The sequence below is a fragment of the Pelodiscus sinensis genome, chromosome 1, assembly GCF_049634645.1.
Source record: "Pelodiscus sinensis isolate JC-2024 chromosome 1, ASM4963464v1, whole genome shotgun sequence".
Classification (NCBI taxonomy): Eukaryota; Metazoa; Chordata; order Testudines; family Trionychidae; genus Pelodiscus; species Pelodiscus sinensis.
The window spans coordinates 319440659-319458600 of NC_134711.1; the positions used below are offsets into that span (position 1 = coordinate 319440659).

The window sequence follows — 17942 nt, forward strand, 5'->3', positions numbered from 1 at the left end:
ATGTGGATAAGTGTAAAGTAATGCACATCAGGAAAAATAACCCCAACTATATGTACAGTATGATGGGGGCTAATTTGGCTACGACAAATCAGGAAAGAGATCTTGGAGTTATCGTGGACAGTTCTCTGAAAACTTCCACACAGTGTGCAGAGGCAGTCAAAAAGGCAAATAGGATGCTAGGAATTATTAAGAAAGGGATAGAAAACAAGACCCAGAATATCTTACTGCCCCTGTATAAAACTATGATATGCCCACATCTTGAATACTGTGTGTACAGATGTGGTCTCCTCACCTCAAAAAAGATATCTTGGCCTTGGAAAGGGTTCAGAAAAGGGCAACTAAAATTATTAGGGTTTGGAAGGGGTCCCATATGAGGAGAGGTTAAAGAGACTGGGACTTTTCAGTTTAGAAAAGAGGAGACTGAGGGGGGATATGATAGAGGTCTATAAAATCATGAGTGGTGTGGAGAGGGCTAATAAAGAAAAGTTATTTATTAGTTCCCTAAATAGAAGAACTAGAGGACACCAAATGAAATTAATGGGTAGCAGGTTTAAAACTAATAAAAGAAAGTTCTTCACACAGCGTGTAGTCAACCTGTGGAACTCCTTGCCAGAGGAGGCTGTGAAGGCTAGGACTATAATAGATTTTAAAGAGAAACTAGATAATTTCATGGAGGTTAGGTCCATAAAAGGCTATTAGCCAGGGGATAAAATGGTGTCTTTGGCCTCTGTTTGTCAGAGGCTGGAGAGGGATGGCAGGAGACAAATCGCTTGATCATTGTCTTCGGTCCACCCTCTCTGGGGTACCTGGTGCTGGCCACTGTCGGCAGACAGGCTACTGGGCTAGATGGACCTTTGGTCTGACCCAGTACAGCTGTTCTTATGTTCTTATATCATGCTTTCTCTGTATCAATAGCATAGACCTAAGCATTAAACATTGGGTTGACCTAAAATTTAACTGACTGAAGTGAGATCCAGGGTGGAACCGTTCCAGCTCAGCTGGAACAACTCCTAGCCTAAGAGGCTCCCACTCCCTGCTGGGGTTGGCTACCGACTCCCAGACCGATTCTGGGGCTGCTGCCAGCTCCTCACTCGCAACCACGAGCAGAGTATCTATCCCCTGCTTGCAGGGCACCTGGGTCTGCAGCAGACAGGGGCTGCTCCGGATGCCGTAACAGCTTCTTTCCATGGCAGGCCCCCTGTCAGGTTGAGGCAGCCCCCTGCCTGTGGCAGGTGAGGAGCTGTTCCAGCCCCCACTGGTTACCAGTTAGCCAGAACCGGTAAGCAGTGATGCTTGCCAGTTAACTTTCACGTCCCTAGTAGCAATATCACAACTCCCATACAACAAACTTGCAACCCACACAAACCCCACAGGGTTGGAGCAACCCTCTGCCCACAGCGAACAGGGAGATGCTCCAGCCCCTACCAGTTAACTGGGACTGGTAAGCAGATAACCAGTTACATCCCTAGATGAGAGTAAACTACTGTGATGCCAAATTTTGTGATCTCAGATAAGAATGAGGATTACAGCAAGGTAAGTAGAGAAAACCTTGTTGGAGCAATGACACAGCCCTGCTTGACAATAGGGAAATGATAAATGATTATACACCTATTGCTCTTGTCTTTTTGGATTGTAAATTCCTTGAGGCAATGTGAAAAGTGATAAGGTAGAGGTTGTAAGCGTAGGTTTATTATGCAGCTGCACTTCGAATCTGTGCCAACTAACCCTGTCCACCCTCTCAACTTACCATTAATTGGCTTATAGTTGATCCAGCAGAGGCTAGCTCAGAACAATAGAGGGAAAGCACCAAAAACAGCACTCAAAAACACCCACTAATACACGACTTTCCTAGGACAAACAATGAGAAGTCCTGTGGCACCTTACAGACTAACCGATTTATTGGAGCATAAGCTTTCGTGGGCAAAGACCCACTTCGTCAGATGCATCTGATGAAGTGGGTCTTTGCCCACGAAAGCTAATGATCCAATAAATCGGTTAGTCTGTAAGGTGCAACAGGACTTCTCATTGTTTTTGCAGATTCAGACTAACACAGCTACCGCTCTGATACTTGTCTAGGACAGGGGTTAGCAAGCCCCAACACATATGCCACAAGCAGCACAAGCTGATTTTTACTGGCACGTGGGGTGGGAGATCAGCCCCGCCCCTTCCCCCACACAGCAGGGAGCCCATGCTATGGCTTCAGCCTCAGCTGTGCAGCTGCAGTCAGAAGTACCAGCTCTGGCTTCCTGCTTGGGGGGGAGAAGGGGAGAGGCATGCATGCATCCCTGGCTCTGCCTCCTGCTTTGGAAGGGGGTGGGGCTGGGTGGTTGGCACACACGGTGTGCCAGGGCACAGGCTGCACAACTCTGTTCCCCTTGGGCTGTGCACAGGGCAGGGATTGCCTCCCCCAGCGCCCTCCTGTGCCTGGCTAGGCTAGAGCCAGCCCTGGGCAGCTGCAGGTTCTGCCTGCCACAGTCTGCAGGCAAAAGGCTGGGATGGGCATGGAAGAGACTCTGCCCCTCCACCCTACTCTCCTTGCCCCAGCACTGCTGCCCTGCCTGTGAGTGTGCTGTGCTGGGGGCACAGAGATGTGGTGGCAGGGGTTACATTGAGGGGCATGGGATGATGCAGAGGATCAAGCTGGGGGAGGGGGTCGTCATAGGGCTGAGGGAAGCAACGCTGGAACAAAGGAAAGATGTGGGGCACACATACAATTTTACATTGAAGAAGCTGCACTTTCCTTTACTCCCCACTTCTTTGCCTCTCTCCCCAACTAGCTCTTTGGCTGCATTCTCAGCCTCTCCATCTTTTCTGCATTACTCCTCCAATCCTCTTCCCGCCTCCAAACTCCCTCTCGTACCTCCCCCCCACAGCCTCTCCTGCTACCAAACTCCCTTCCAGACCCTGCCCTCCTCACCCTGCCCTGCCCTGCACCTCTCACCCTGATACTGCAGCCCTGTCCCACACACTGAGCCCCCCATTTTTGTTCCCATCCCAGAGCCTAAGGGGGACCACAAAAGCCACTAACTCTGGAATCCCAGAAAAGTAAATCTGGCCTATGGAAAGCTCTATCCTCAGTCCTTCCTGCCCCTTTCCCATACCCCATGGGGGCTGGAGAACCAGAAGAGTCAGGTATCTCAGCTGGGGGCTACATCAGTGAGGATTGGGGGGGAGGGGGTTGGGAAGAGTATTTTTGCTTCACTTGTGGTCCCCAACTGATTTTTCTGTGGGTCAGTGATCCCTGACCTTAAAAAAGTTCCCCACTCCTGCCATAAATAAATAAAACATTGAAGTGTGTGTATTGGACATGATATTTTACTTAGTTTATCAAACTTCATTTTAAATAAACATGAGAAAGTTAAAACATTTAATCTGTTTAATAATTTAAATTAAACTGCAGCACTAGCAAAATGGCTCAGGCATAATATTGTAATTAACTGAGTTTCCATTAGCAACTGGTAATCCGTGGAAAGGTTTGCATAGACCCAGGTGTCCATAGGGCACGCAGCAGAGCCCCTCCCCCCTCTTGAGAAAGCAGCCCAGCCCAGGGCAAGAGGGTTAAATCTTGACTCGTCACTTCGAAAAGGCCGCCGACGCCTGGTCTAGGAGTTATTCTCAAATGGATTTGTATGGGCAGATTCCTGATCTCCACTGACTTAAATATGACTATGTTATAAAGATGCAGGGTGTCCCCAGAGCAAAGTCCCACTGCAATCAATGGAGGGGAAATTCTACCCACAGTCAACTAAAAGATCAGGAGAGTTTTATTCAGCATAGTTTATATGCTGGGAATTTAAACCAATAGCTATACTGGGGGGAAAGGATGTTAGATGGATCTAAGTGCTTTTTTCTGTTTACCATGTCACTCCGAAGAAGTTTAAGCTCAGTCACTAATACCATTCATACCAAAGTAAGCATCCACACAGGGATACTTTTATGATCGTCCTACATAGATAAGGGCTTTTATAAAATTAAGTTAGCAGCATTAGTTTAAATCTGGTTTCATCCTTGAGGTTTTTACCCTCCTAACCGTAGATGATGTCTCCCAATGACCTGATTTGAAGCAATCACACTTGCTGTGGTGAGAGTGACTAAGCTAAACTTAATCAATCCTGACAATTATGTCAGTTCCATCTCTCCTCAGTTTCAAGAGGCATCTTGAGATACTATTTCATAAATCTCCTATGAATCCTATGCCCTATGGTTTTTAAACTTCATCCAACTTCATCTTTTTTAAACCAACCCCCATCCCATCTTTGTCTTTATCTGTAAATTTTGAGAACATTTCTGTGAATTCAATTTGGTCATTATGTTTTAGTGACAGGGTATGCTTTAGAAATCCTTTAAAACTGAATGCTGACAGCACATGCCATGGTTAAATGTGTGAAGCTGTTTCCATTATAATCATGTTTGTTTAGTTATTCAGGACTTTCATATTTTGGGCTGAATGTTTTGATGTTTAGGCAATGTTTAAAGGTGACTGGAAAAACTGAGCAAAATCCTTCCACCTGTTTGGAGTTAAGGGAGAGTGCAAAAAGCTATGTAATATGCATATTGAGATCTTAAACAGGTACATTATGTGTGGCTGAAGTTTCAAACTTCACAAACTAACCCTGCAACAAGGACGTTTAAATAGTTAATTAGAACACTTAATGCTGGCCATAATTTGGTACCTATGATTTCTGTAGCAATAGAATGTTCTCAAATTACTGTGGCCCTTAGGATGCCAAAGAAAGCCCTTTAAACGTTAACCGAATGCAATCAGCCCAAAGTCTTCGCATTTGCAGACAACCTTGAGTAACTGAGAGGTACAAACTGCTCTTATTCAGGACAATGGGAAAACTAATGACTATATTGTTAAAAAAAAATCATTGTTCTTCAAGTTACAGACTAAGTGCTACCTCTCTGAGATTGTTAACTAGGTCATTGTTAACAATTTTAGCAGATACAATACACTTATTCCAGTCCAAACAGCCTCCCAAAGCTTTCTGTGTGCCAAGAGTATCAACTGTCCCTTATCCAGACACCAAAAACCCCAGCTTCCTCACAACCCTTTCAAAGCAGTTGTGTGTGGTCAAAATATCTGCAGCCCTCTGAAAATGTATCAGAGTCCAATAAATTGACACAGGTTTAACTTACACCACTGCGCTGATTCTATAATACCCATTCTCGAAACATCCAGCTTGTCACTATGCTTATAAGGCCTTAATTATAATCAGTGCCTAGTTTAAACAGAAAGTTAAGGAGCCCAGATGTTATTGACATGTTTAGTTACTTGAATCTAATGACAGCTCACCATGAGATTTTAAACAACCGTGGACCCTAGAACAGGTAAAAACATTTAAGATACAAGAGCAGAACCACAAGCGGAGATCCTGAAGGGCATGCTGGTTAACTGGCTATGCACCAAGGATGTTCTTTTGGGGTTCTGCCACCCTTTCTAATGTGTAATTGAAGCCACTGAAGACAGCAAAACTGATGACACAGCAGCCTGGTCAGCATGCTGATAAGCACCTCTACACCTCCTTCCCAAATGAAATAGACAGTAGGGACGTGATAGTGTAAACAGCGTTAAACTTCATGGTTACATCTCCCACTCCACCCCACCCCACCCGCCACACTGCTGCATGTGATGCAGCAGCAGGGGAAGGGGGAAAGCGCAACAGGCTGGAGCCAGTGCTCGCAGGGAGCCAGCTTTTAAGCCAACTACCTCTGCACACCAGATCCTGGGGGGCCACCACCACCCCATGTGTCAACATGCAACTGCTGAATATTTTTAAACACATTTTAACTACTTTCTTGATAGAGATGATGCTGAACTAGAAGTGTCTTTGCTTCCCCAAGCAGAGGATCAAAAGTAGACCTGAGATAAATTTGGTCAAAACTTAATCCAGGTAAGGTGAAAGTAATAATGGGTGGCTCAGAGGAAGAAACTAGATTGTATGACAAGAATGGAGCCAGTAACAATTGGCAAACACTAAACACTGTTTCCGGTTTTACAGCTGTTACTGGTTCCAACAGTATTTTCAGTCTTACATGTATGAAGACAAGAATGGCCATACTGGGTCAAACCAACAGTCCATCTAGCCCAGTATCCTGTCTGCCAACAGTGGCCAATACCAGATGCCCCAGAGGGAGGGATCACAACAGGAAATCCTCACGTGATCCCTCCCGTCATTCGTTTCCAGACGAACAGAGGCTAGGGACACTATTCCTACCCATCCTGTCTAATAGTCATTGTTAGACCTAACAATGAATCTATCTAGCTACTTCTTGAACCCTGTTAAAGTACTAGCCTTCACCACATCCTCTGGCAAGGAGTTCTAGAGGTTGACTGTGCGCAAAAGTGAAGAAAAGCTTCCTTTTGTTTGTTTTAATCCTGCTCCCTATTAAATTTGGTGACCTCTAGTTCTTATATTAGGGGAACAAGTAAATCACCTTTCCTTATTCACTTTTTCCACACCATTCATGATTTTATAGGCCTCTATCATATCCCCCCTTAGTCTCCTCTTTTCTACGTTGAAAAGTCCAAGTCTCTTTAATCTCTCTTCATATGGGACCTGCTCCAAACCCCCAATAATTTTTGTTGCCCTTTTCTGAACCTTTTCCAATGCCAATATATCTTTTTGCAGATGAGGCAATCACATCTGTACGCAGCGTTCAAGATGTGGGTGAACCATGGTTTTATATAGAGGTAATAAGGTATTTTCTATCTATCCCTTTTTAAATGATTCCTAACATTCTATTTGCTTTTTTGACTGCCGCTGCACATTGAGTGGATGTTTTCTGAAGACTATTCACAATGACTCCAAGATCTTTCTCTTGGAGTAGTTGTAGATAAATTGGTCCCCATCATGTGGTATGTATAGTTGGGATTATTCCCCCCCCAACGTGCATTACTTTACATTTATCAACATTACATTTCATTTGCCATTTTGTCGCCCAATCACCTAGTTTGGCAAGATCTTTTTGAAGCTCATCACAATCTGCTTTGGTCTTCACTACCTTGAGCAGTTTGGTATCATCTGCAAATTTTGCCACCTCGCTGGTTACCCCTATCTCTAGATCATTTATAATAAGATGGGCTGTCAATTGATGTGCGTTCATGCCTGCGATTAATGCAGGGCAGGAGTCATGCATTAATTTTTGTAATGCGTTAATGCTGCACTGCCCCTTTGAAGCGCCACTTCAGCACTTCAAAGGAGCAGCACATTAGGAGCCCAGGGCCAGTTGGGGACTCCGGCTGACCCCAGGATCCTGCAGTGCTGCCCTTTGGCAGTGCCAGAGCAGTGTTTCCAAGGGACAGCAAGTCACGGAGCCGGGGTCAGCTGGGGACTCTAGCTGATCCCAGACTCTCGCAGTGCTGCCTCTTTGAAATACTGCCGCTGTTTTTCAAAGGGGCAGCTGCACTGAATCTGGGTCAGCTGAGGACCCCACCTGACCCTGGGCTTCCAAGTGGAGACCCCACTAGTTACCTCTCTCCACTTAGAAAACTTATCATTTATTCCTACCCTTTGTTTCCTATCTTTCTTACTTTACTTAAGAGCCTTTGGTGAGGGACCCTGTCATAGGCTTTCTGGAAAGCTAAGTAAACTATATCTACTGGATCCCTCGCAAAGGAGGAATGCAAAGTGCCTATGGAGTAGCTGAGGGAAATTCCATCAACTACTTGTCTAGTAAAATAACTGATAATCATTTACATCTTAGGGATGTTAACTAACTAGTAAGCCTTTCTTTACTGGTTCTGTTTAACTGGTAGGGGCTGGAGCAGCTCCCTAGCAGCCCCAGGCAGGGAGCTGCTCTAGCCCAGAGTCCACCACAAACAGGGGCTGCTCTGGTCAGCCAAAGCAACCCTCTTCCCTTCCTCCATCACAGGTTACAGCCCTGCTCTCAGAGACCTGGTTGCACAGTTTGCAGCAAAACCTCTATGGAAGTGGGGGCAGCTGGGGCTGCTAGCCCTGGTCCCAGGGAGGCTTTGCTGTGAGCTCTGCAGCAGAATAAATAAGCTTTATACTGCAGAACCTGCAGCACATGTAACCATTAGGATTTTTAGCAGTTACAAAGTTACATTTTTAAACAACTTTTTCCATCCTTAATGCAGCCACTTACAGTATATCTGCATGCACTGCTAAGCTTTTTTATGCTTGCATTCTTTACAAGAGAAGATTTATCGCATGTGTACTGTAAGTCATTTGCAGTTTCAACTGTTATATCAAGAACTATTTTTATCATAAACCAAGTATCAGTGAAGGCTTTCTCCATAAAGTTCTTCAGCTGGAAATGGAAAGCTGAAATTTTTAAAAAGTAGGATGTAATTTTTAATTAAGAAAATCATGTTTTCCCCTCTCCTGGTATTTAAGAAACCTGAAAAGATTTTGTTTAACTTTCAGAAATGTTGAACTGTGAGCAGAAACCAAGCTTGAAAAATCTGAGTGATAAAAAAATAAATGGGTTAGAATTAACAGTTATGAAGTCCTGGCTGTACTATCACTGACATTTCTATTGTAATAAAGTAACTTATTGTAGAGTTGCAACAAGGTGAATGGTAAGGGGTTACTGTTAATTTGGGAAAAGTTAGCTGAGAGGCCTACCCAAATAAGTCAAGAGGCTTGCCTTAAGGAAACATCTAACAAAACTCAGATGTGTTAGCCATGTTTTGTCTATTGTTAGCTAGGCCTCAGAACACGCCTGTGCTACGTGGGCTTATGTTTTAGGCCTTCATTTTACTACACCTGTATTGTTAGAAATTAGGGGTTATACTAGTAATGTGTTTATTTATATCTTAGGAGTGATCTGTTTATATGGCTAGCATTCATGTCTACCACTATAACTGCTGATAGAGATCAAAAGGGAATATTAACACTGAGGTGAATCTTAGGTGAGATAATGTCATTGTCAAGATGTCTCTAAAGTTTGTGAGAATTGTTTAATGGATAAGTTATCTTATGTTAATTACCATGCTGGGAAACAGAAGGTTGTATCAAAAGCCTATTTGCCCAGGATTGTATAAAAAGGCTCTTGGGTCCTGATCATATGTGTCTCGGATCTGTTTAAGGTCTCTTGCAGGTGAAGCCTAAGCCTTAAGGATTGAGATTCCAGTCTTAAGATGGTACACCCTTTATATGAATTTTGGACTAATGCTAAAAACTTTTTGTAACTACAAGATCACCATCTCTATTACGTATCTATACCTCAGGTACTGAGTACGGGTCTATGTGTGTATTGTTCTTTTAATCAATATTCTCACTCCCCTTTTTAATACCGTACATTTTAATTTAGTTAATGAGAATTGGCAACCTGTGTTGGGAAAAGATCTGAAATATGTATTGACCTGGAATGTAATGTGTCCTATCATTTGAGACTGGTGGAACTTTGACTTGGGTGCCTGGGTGGTAGCCTGATGCTGGGTACTTTACGGGAACTGCATTGTTTGGACTTCTAGTTAACAAATAAGGTAACAGAGAAGCAGTTTTGTGCTGGCTTGGTGTAAACAATACTGGACTAACCACCAGCTTTGGGGAATGGCTGCCCCATTTTTTGCAGTGCACCCTGAGTGACTTCAGCTGGCTCCCATAGGACTACAGTTATCACATACCAATGTAAGGCACTTTTAACAGTATAACAATGTCCATGCCAGGGATTTTACTGGTACAACTATTAGGGAAGAAAAGGGGCAGGGAGAGAGAGGAGGAGAATCACACCACTCACTGAAGTTATACCAGAACCAAGACAAGTGAAAAACTTAAATAATTTTTTCCTGTCTTTTCAGCCATTCTCTAGTGTTGAAAACAAACTGGTTTGTCCAATCTATTGTATACAGCCAGGACCTAAGATACAACTGGATTTGCTCTGACCCCACAGACAATCACCTACAGAATCTTTACAGAGCATTCCTAAAACTGAAATACCCACCTGGAGAAGTGAAAACACAAATTGACAGAGCCAAAAAAGTACCCAGACATGAACTACTTCAAGACAGACCCAAAAGAGAAAACAGAACTTCTCTTGTTGTTACCTATAGTCCACAACTCAGACTCCTCCAACGCATTATACACCATATACAACCCATCTTGGAGAATGATCCCTCACTCTGAGGCCTTGGGAGAAAAGCCTATTCTTGCTTACAGACAACCCTCTAACCTGAAACAAATTTTTTCTGGTAACCATGCCACAACACCACATCATAAGCCTCTAGGAACCCAGCCCTGCAACCAAAAAGATGCCAACTCTGCCCATATATCTATACTGGCAAATTCATCACTGGAGCCAATAACATCAGCCACCAAATCAAAAGGTCATTTGACTGCACATCCAGGAATATGATCTATGCCAGCAGTGCCCCACTGCTATATACATTGGACAAACTGGACAGTCTCTGCAGGAAAGAATCAATGGACACAAATCAGATATACGCAAAGGAAACATACAGAAACCTATTGGAGAGTACTTCAACCTTCCAAATCATACTTTGAAAGATCTCCAAGTAGCTGTTTTGTCACAAACCAGTTCTTCCAGCCAGATCCACAGGGAAGCATTGGAATTAGAGTTCATCCACAAATTAAATTCACATGCTAATAGACTCAATTGTGATGAAAGTTGGTTAGGACACTATCAATTTAACAACCACAGAAGGTTCAAACAGCTCTCTGTTAGACGCCCATGTCAGGAAGGATACATCTATTGACTTTGATTTTTATCTGCTTCGGTTTAACTATCCAATCTTCAGATACTTACTGATGCTCTGTCCCTCGCCCCTCTCCCCTCTCCTATTTATTTCAAGTGTACACATCCCAAACTCAAAACTCCGGTCATCCGAAGAAGTGGGTTGTGCCCACGAAAGCTCATGATACCATCTACAAGTTTTGTTAGTCTATAAAGTGCTACCAGACCATTTGTTGTTTTTTTCCTGAAACAGACTAATCCGGCTACCCCCTGAAGCTTCTGGTTTGTCCAAGTGATTGGCTGTACAAGAAATAGGACTGGGCAGACTTTCTAGGCTCTAAAGTTTTACATTGTTTTATTCTTGAGGGCAGCTTTTTTGGTACATAATTCTACATTTGTAAGTTTAACTTTCATGATAAATAGATTGCACTGGAGTACTAGTATTTTTCAATTCATATAATACCGTGGTCACCAACAGGTCGATCACGAGGCCTCGACCAGTCGATCGCGAGGCATCCTGTTCCCTCCCACCCCCATTTCCCTCCCACCCCCGAGAAGCCCCACTACCTACCTCAAGTGAAAATGGAGGTAGTGTAGGCTTCCCGGGGATGGACAGAAGTCCCGCAGCTTAGCGCCACTTCCGGAAGTAGCACTAGCTGCTCTGCCGGGTGTACTGTGGGAGGGAGCATCGCCTCCCTGCACCGCACAGGAGGGGTGAGATCCCCCCCCCCGCGCGCCTCCCCCGGGCTGTCGGCCCCAGGGCAGGCGTGCGCAGGGTTTCCCTGCACTGGGGGGGGTTGACCCCGGGGCAGGCGTGCGCGCACGTGCGGGGCTTCCCTGCGCCGGGGGTTCAGCCCCAGGGCAGGCATATGCTGGTTCCCCTCTGGAGGGGGGGGGAATCCTGGGAGGCAGATGATGCAGGAGACTCTGCCTCCACTGGCACCCCACTCCCCAGCCACAGAACGCTGTCCCCACTCTCCTGCCCCCAGCCACAGAATTCTGTCCCCACTCTCCTGTCCCCACTGGCACTCTGTCCCCAGCTGCAGAACCCTGTCCTCTGCCCTCCCAGCACCCTGTTCCCTCTTTCCTGCCCCCTGCTGCAGAACTCTGTCCCCACAAAATGTATAATTATAAATGCTTCATTTTAGATTTAAATAGCATGAATAAAAAAAGACCATTTATTTCATAACTATAAACATGTGATTTTAATTTTATACATCGCATTATTTAAAAAAACTGTTTATCAGAGTGTGTAAGTAAGGACTGGGGATAGCAAGTGATGGACAGGAAGAGAATAGAGAGGGCGGGGCTTCAAGGAAGGGGCAGTAGATCTTCTCCTGTTCAGAGATTTAAAAAGTGATCTTGGGTGTAAAAAGGTTGGAGACCACTGATGTAATACAATTTCTTTTGGGGGTTTTCAAAGCATATATTTATGATGAAAATGAAGTGAACACTTCACATTCTGTGTGGTAATTGAAATCAAAATATTTGAAAAAATTAAAACCATCCAAAATATTTAATGGCTTTTTAATTTATTGTGCAATCAAACCATCTTTTTAATCATTTAGTGGCCCTACTAAAAATTCTGATTCTGGCCCAGAAGAAGCTAGAATAACTCTACACTGACCTGAGTTACCGGAGTTCTAGGTAGTACAAACAAATTTGTTCTCCAGTGTCTCTACCCATTTTGTGGTTTTAGAGTCAGTCACATTTTCCTCCTTTCACAAATATGGAAGAATTTTTAGAAAGACCCATACAAACAGAAAATGAACTACAGCAAGTGCATCAATGCATAAAGTTGAAGAACTAGAGGAAAATCACTACAGTAAGCTGTTAACTTAAATATCACACTTTCTGCATTTTTAGTAACTGCTTAACTTATGTATATATTAATGAGACCTTTCCTATAAGCTGTGTGTTAAATGCAGCTGTTTACAAACAAGAAACTTGAGTAAACACGCAAAACTTATGGGTCTTCAACTATCAACTCCTCCACAGTTGATTAAGGTCTCCAAAACTCCTCATGTTGAAATCAACGGCACAATTCTTAGCCATTTCAACAGGAGTAGAAATGGACCACAAGCTAGATGAAACCATGAAAAGGGGCATTCATCTCTCTAAATAACTACACATTACTGATCTTTGATCAAAAGGAATGTAATTAATCCTGCAACTTTAAACAAACCACTTGACTGCAGTGTGACTGGCTCCCAATGTTAAGACTGAATGTTTGTTCCAATCATTTCATCAAAACTATTGCAAGCATAGAAGTCTGTTATGGTCTGTCTGACGGAATAAGGACTAGAAAACATGTTTTAAGATGTTACATGCCAAGACCAGAGAGATATCTTTATGATCCTCTTGACACTAACTAGCTGCTCCATGCATGAAGCATTTGAGCACTAGAATGAAGACAACTCAATGGATCACTTTCTTTCAGAAAGTAGTTTTTTCCAAATGAGAAAGTAGTTCAGTTTCTACAGTGGTTTTTAGGTTTGCTGATCGTTTCTTTAGGAAAGGAGAGAAGCTGATGTTTTGACAGAATTGTAGGTTAGTTATGTCCTCAAACAGTGCAAACATGCATACAATTTTGTATATACAACCATTTAAGCATTTTTTTACTTTGCTGGGATAAACAACTAGAACAGTGGTCCCCAACGTTGCGTGGCTGCCGGGCGCCCGGGGGCAGAGCCACTCACGTGCCGGGCACACGGGGGCAGGGCCATGCATACGCCGCGCACCCGGAGGCAGGGCCACCCACGAGTCACGCGCCCCAGGCCGGCACCACACATGTGCCCTGGGGCCGGGGCTTGGGCCGCCCACGCGCCCCGGGCCGGCCCTGCGCATGTGCCGCGCGCCCAGGGGAGGGGCCGCCCATGCGTCCCGCGCCTGGAGCCGGCACCATGCATGTGCCGCGCGCTGGGGGGGGAGGGCCAGCCCAGATGTTTCAGCGGGCGCACAGAAATCCCCCGGCAGGCGCCATGGCGCCCACGGGCACCGCGTTGGGGACCACTGAGCTAGAACTTAGGTCACCATTTCTCTTGTTTGCACAGTTCAAGTGTATCACAGACCCTCCTAATAAGTCACCAAGTACTGGAATATGAATCAGTAAGCAAACATGTGTACTCAGCGCTAGCTGTAGAAAATTATTACCTGGTTATGTGGGATTGCACTCAAATATTATACAAACAATACAATAAAGAACAAATACAAGTCAGAATGACTTTTATATTTTAACTAAACAGAGAAGTGAAAAGCATTTAAAAATAAGAACCTGTTTGTATATTTGTCTGCATCTAAAATTTCAGCTATACATTAATAACAAAATTGATTGGTCCTTCACCTATGTGCCAAAAAACACAATATAGGCTCAAAAGTGTCACCATTTTTGCTTATTTTCATTATTAGTATTTTAAGGGAGAAAGGAAATATATTTGCAGAGAGTTACTGTACATACTAAGGAGGTGACTGGTTAACAGATTAATGGTCATGGTTAACCAGCAAGCCCACATCTGCACAGAGCAATCCCCCACCAGTAGGCCTGCTCCCACCCCGGTTTAAGTGATTAACTGGTTAAACATAACATTTAACCAGCTAATTGATTAAACAGGATTTTACATCCCTAACATATATATGAAAGAAGTTTCACATCTCAGTCTCAAACATGGACCTCAAAGCCAGATACTATGGTGGAGGAAGGAAGAAAGAGACTGGAGAGTCAGAAGCCTAAGGTTCAATTCCAAGCTCTGTTACAGAATGCCTGTTAATTTATAGTGTAGGCACATCAGAGATTGCGTCCCTATTTTAAGCATTCTACAAATGCATAAAAACCAATCTCAGATGCGCTACTCTAATCCTTTTACTATTAGTCACAATCATACAAGCGAACCCTCCAAAAATGTGAGCACTGATCTCTTTCTTTCAAGTCTCTTCCGTATCTTTTGGCAGGAAGTGGCTTTATAACAGGGCAAGTTATCTCTTCAGTTGCTCTTGAGATCTATTGTTCTTCTTCAAATCATGCTTAGGTATTTATTTACAGGCGCATTAAAAATGCAACTCCTTTCTGTACTTTAGCTGCCAGTGATAACTGTAGTTAAAACAACACACCCAATTCTGAGGGTGCAGATTCAAGATAAAAAGTTAACAGAAAAGGGTCATCTCACTTGATTATTAGAGACACAGAAAAAGGTAAGAGCTCTGACATTTGACTTCTAACATTATACTACTCCAACTCACGTTCTGAGTAAGGATGTTAAACTGCAGTTATCTGGCTAATCATATAATCAATACAATTTGTATTGCCTACATGATTAGTCAATAGAGACCTCTCTTGAGAGCCACAGCAAGGGTAGCTCCAGGAGCAGGCTTGAGCTAGGACTAAGTAGTCCCAGCTTGTGCCAGCTCCAGGAGCCACCCGCACTATGTCTCTGCATTTTAAATGTAGTAAGAGCCCACCAGCTCTTACTACATTTAAAATACAGAGGCGCAGCATCCCAGACCTGTGCGAGCCGGAACTGCTCAGTCACAGCTCACGCCGAGTCTAGCAGCCCCTGTTCGTGGCAGCTAGCCCTGACCTGATGCTGGTGCTCCTGCAGAAGCATTCTCTGCATACGGCCAGCACGGGCCACCACAAATAGGGCCTGCTTGGTGGCAGCAGCCCCTGTCCCATGGGGGGGCCCAGCTCCCCACTAGAACTCCTGCAGACAGGGGATGCTGCCAGAGCAGCCTCCCCATCCCCCCTCCTGCTGCTTCTGATAAAGGTAGCGGGGGAGGGGAGAGGGCAGACAGTGCTGGAGGGAACTGGCTTTTAAGCCAGCTCCCCCAGCACCAGTTCCCCCCCCCCCCCCCCACTGCTCCTCAGAGGCAGCAAGGGGGGGAAGGAAGTAGTCAATACTCCAGTCGACTACCTTATACTTATTGAAACAAGATACAGGACTATGTAGCACTTTAAAGACTAACAAGATGGTTTAGCTCATCTAATAAACCATCTTGTTAGTCTTTAAAGTGCTACATAGTCCTGTATTTTGTTTCAGCTACACCAGACTAACACAGCTACATCTCTATCACTATTCCTTATGCTTATTGGGTAGTCAATTACTCGCTAACATCCCTAATTCTGAGCCATTGAGTATATCCACACTCCAGCCATCACAGACATGCAACTATAGCCTGCTTCCCCAGGCAACAGAAAGGATTTTCCCCATGGATGTAGTTAATCCTCTTCTGTAAGAGGCAGCAGTTAGGTCAAGTGGAAAAAAAAAAAGTCTTCCTTCAACCTAGCTGCATATACAGCATGGGTTATATCAGCATCAACTTAACTACAACACTCAGATCGTGAAATTTTTCATAGACCTGAATGATTTATCTAGGTCAATCTATTTTCTTAAGCATGGACCAGGCCTTAAGCTAAGCTAGTCATTAATAAATGAGCTACAAAAAAAACCTGTATTCATGGGAGAAAAATCACAAGCTTTGTTAAATACGTACTGCTAAATATGTATATGCTTACAACAGACAAGTTAGGATATCTTATTTAACCTTGTTTGAAAACACTTTCCAAGATTAAAATGTGTACTAATGAACCAACAGCCAAACCAGTAAATCAGAAATAGGAGCAAGTAGGAGTTCAGCAGAGTCTTATCAGTTTTTTAAACAGCAATAATGAAACCATTTTTACTGACACCCCAGAGAGGTGTTTTGCCCTCTTTCCCTGGTTACATTAAAATAATAATATTTGTCCAACCACTTCAAAAAGCTTAAACCAACTTAACTTAGGGGGTCAGAACAAGAAAGGCAGCTAGAGGCCACAGCACCACAGAATCCTTCCAAAGAGAAACTGCTTGTATGTTACCACCTATGAAACCCAAGGAATCTGCCCCGCTCTTCTCAGCAACCCAGGCGTTCCCTTTCCTGCCTCAACACCACAGATACCACACTCTCCCGCATACCAGCATGTGCCTAACCTGTTCATAACCTCTTCGGGAATGCCTACCTCTAGCACCCACTAGCTCGCTTTACCGCCCCCTCAGCACAGCTACCACCCCACATCCCTCCCTCCACCCCAGTCACCAGCCTCCATTGCCCCCACCCTTCCCCTAGTAACTGCCCCATCGCTCCCCACCCCAGCAACCAGACCCCATCGCTCCCGCCCCAGAGACCAGCCCTGTCCCTTCCCCCCACGCCAATGCCCGTCCCCCACCCCTGCCCCATCACCCCCACCCCACCCTAGTGACCATCCCCGTTGCTGCCCGTCACCCCACAGATCCGCCCCCTGGCTACCTGCTGCGAGGGCAGCTCCACATGCAGGGCCCGGCTGCTGGAGCCCGGGGGCAGCGCAGCGGGGCCGGCGGCCGAGCTCATCCTCACGGGAGGGCGGCGGCGGCCCGGGAGCGCATGAGGCGCCTGCGCATCGACCCTGTGGCCCCGTCACCGCCGCCGGACAGCGAGGGGTTAATGGCGGCGGCGGCCGCAGCACCCAGCCGGGACGGCTCGCTGAGGAGCCATATTACCGCAGTGCTGGGAGAGGGACCCGGCCGCTGATTGGCCCATACGTATCAGAGGTGGGACTCCGAGCTGCGTGACGGCACAAGTATTGGTGGAGGCTAGAGTCAATCCGCGTTGCTTTCAGACCTTCCCGCCCTAGTCATACGCTAAAAGGGGTAGACCTTCAACTGCCTCCTGATTGGCTGAAATACTTCCGGGGGGGGCGGGATAATCGCAGGAGACAGTGATGCTGATTGGATAGCATAATTGTAATGGATAGACAGCTGTGCTCGCATCACGTGGAGAGGTGTTTTTATCACGTGAGAAGAGAAAAACATTTTTCAGGCTAACTTTGGAGGCGGGAGCAAGTCACCATAGCAACAGAGGAGCGAGGCCTGGTCCTGCTTAGGACAGTCCTGAGGGTGAATGGCCAGGAGCCTTTCCCAGGGCCCACCCGGGCAAGGCAGCACCCCCCTCCAGCATGCAGGGCACACTCTCCCCAGCACCTGCTCCCAGCCTGCAGCGCAGGTGGCCCAGGCCCCCAACACACTGTTGCTGCTGTAGCATTCTGGAACCCCTGTATTCACCACTGTCATGTGCTGTGTTTTGTACAAAGGATGCCTTGTGAGGGCTCATATTAAAGCCTTGATCTGTTGAACTTGAATATCCCCTTGTGTCCTACATCCAACTGTATGTGAAGTTATGAAATGTTGCAATAAGAGTCACTGAAGTTTGTGCCAACTCTGACTAAAGCTGTTCTGAGAGGCTTCCCTCCACACCCCCCCCCCCCAACATGA

At 45.3% G+C, this 17942-nt stretch overlaps 1 protein-coding gene across 3 annotated transcripts in view; it reads right to left on the reverse strand.

Annotated features, from left to right (window-relative positions):
• The window catches only part of UVRAG (UV radiation resistance associated), a 127427-nt gene extending 110249 nt beyond the window's left edge, over positions 1–17178 (reverse strand). For all 3 annotated transcript variants that reach the window (XM_075919535.1, XM_075919534.1, XM_075919536.1), the window contains exon 1: positions 16942–17178. In XM_075919535.1, coding sequence (XP_075775650.1) covers positions 16942–17022 — 81 coding nt within the window. In that variant the 5' untranslated portion in view covers positions 17023–17178. The remainder of the gene's footprint in view (positions 1–16941) is intronic.
• Between the last annotated feature and the right edge of the window lie 764 nt (positions 17179–17942).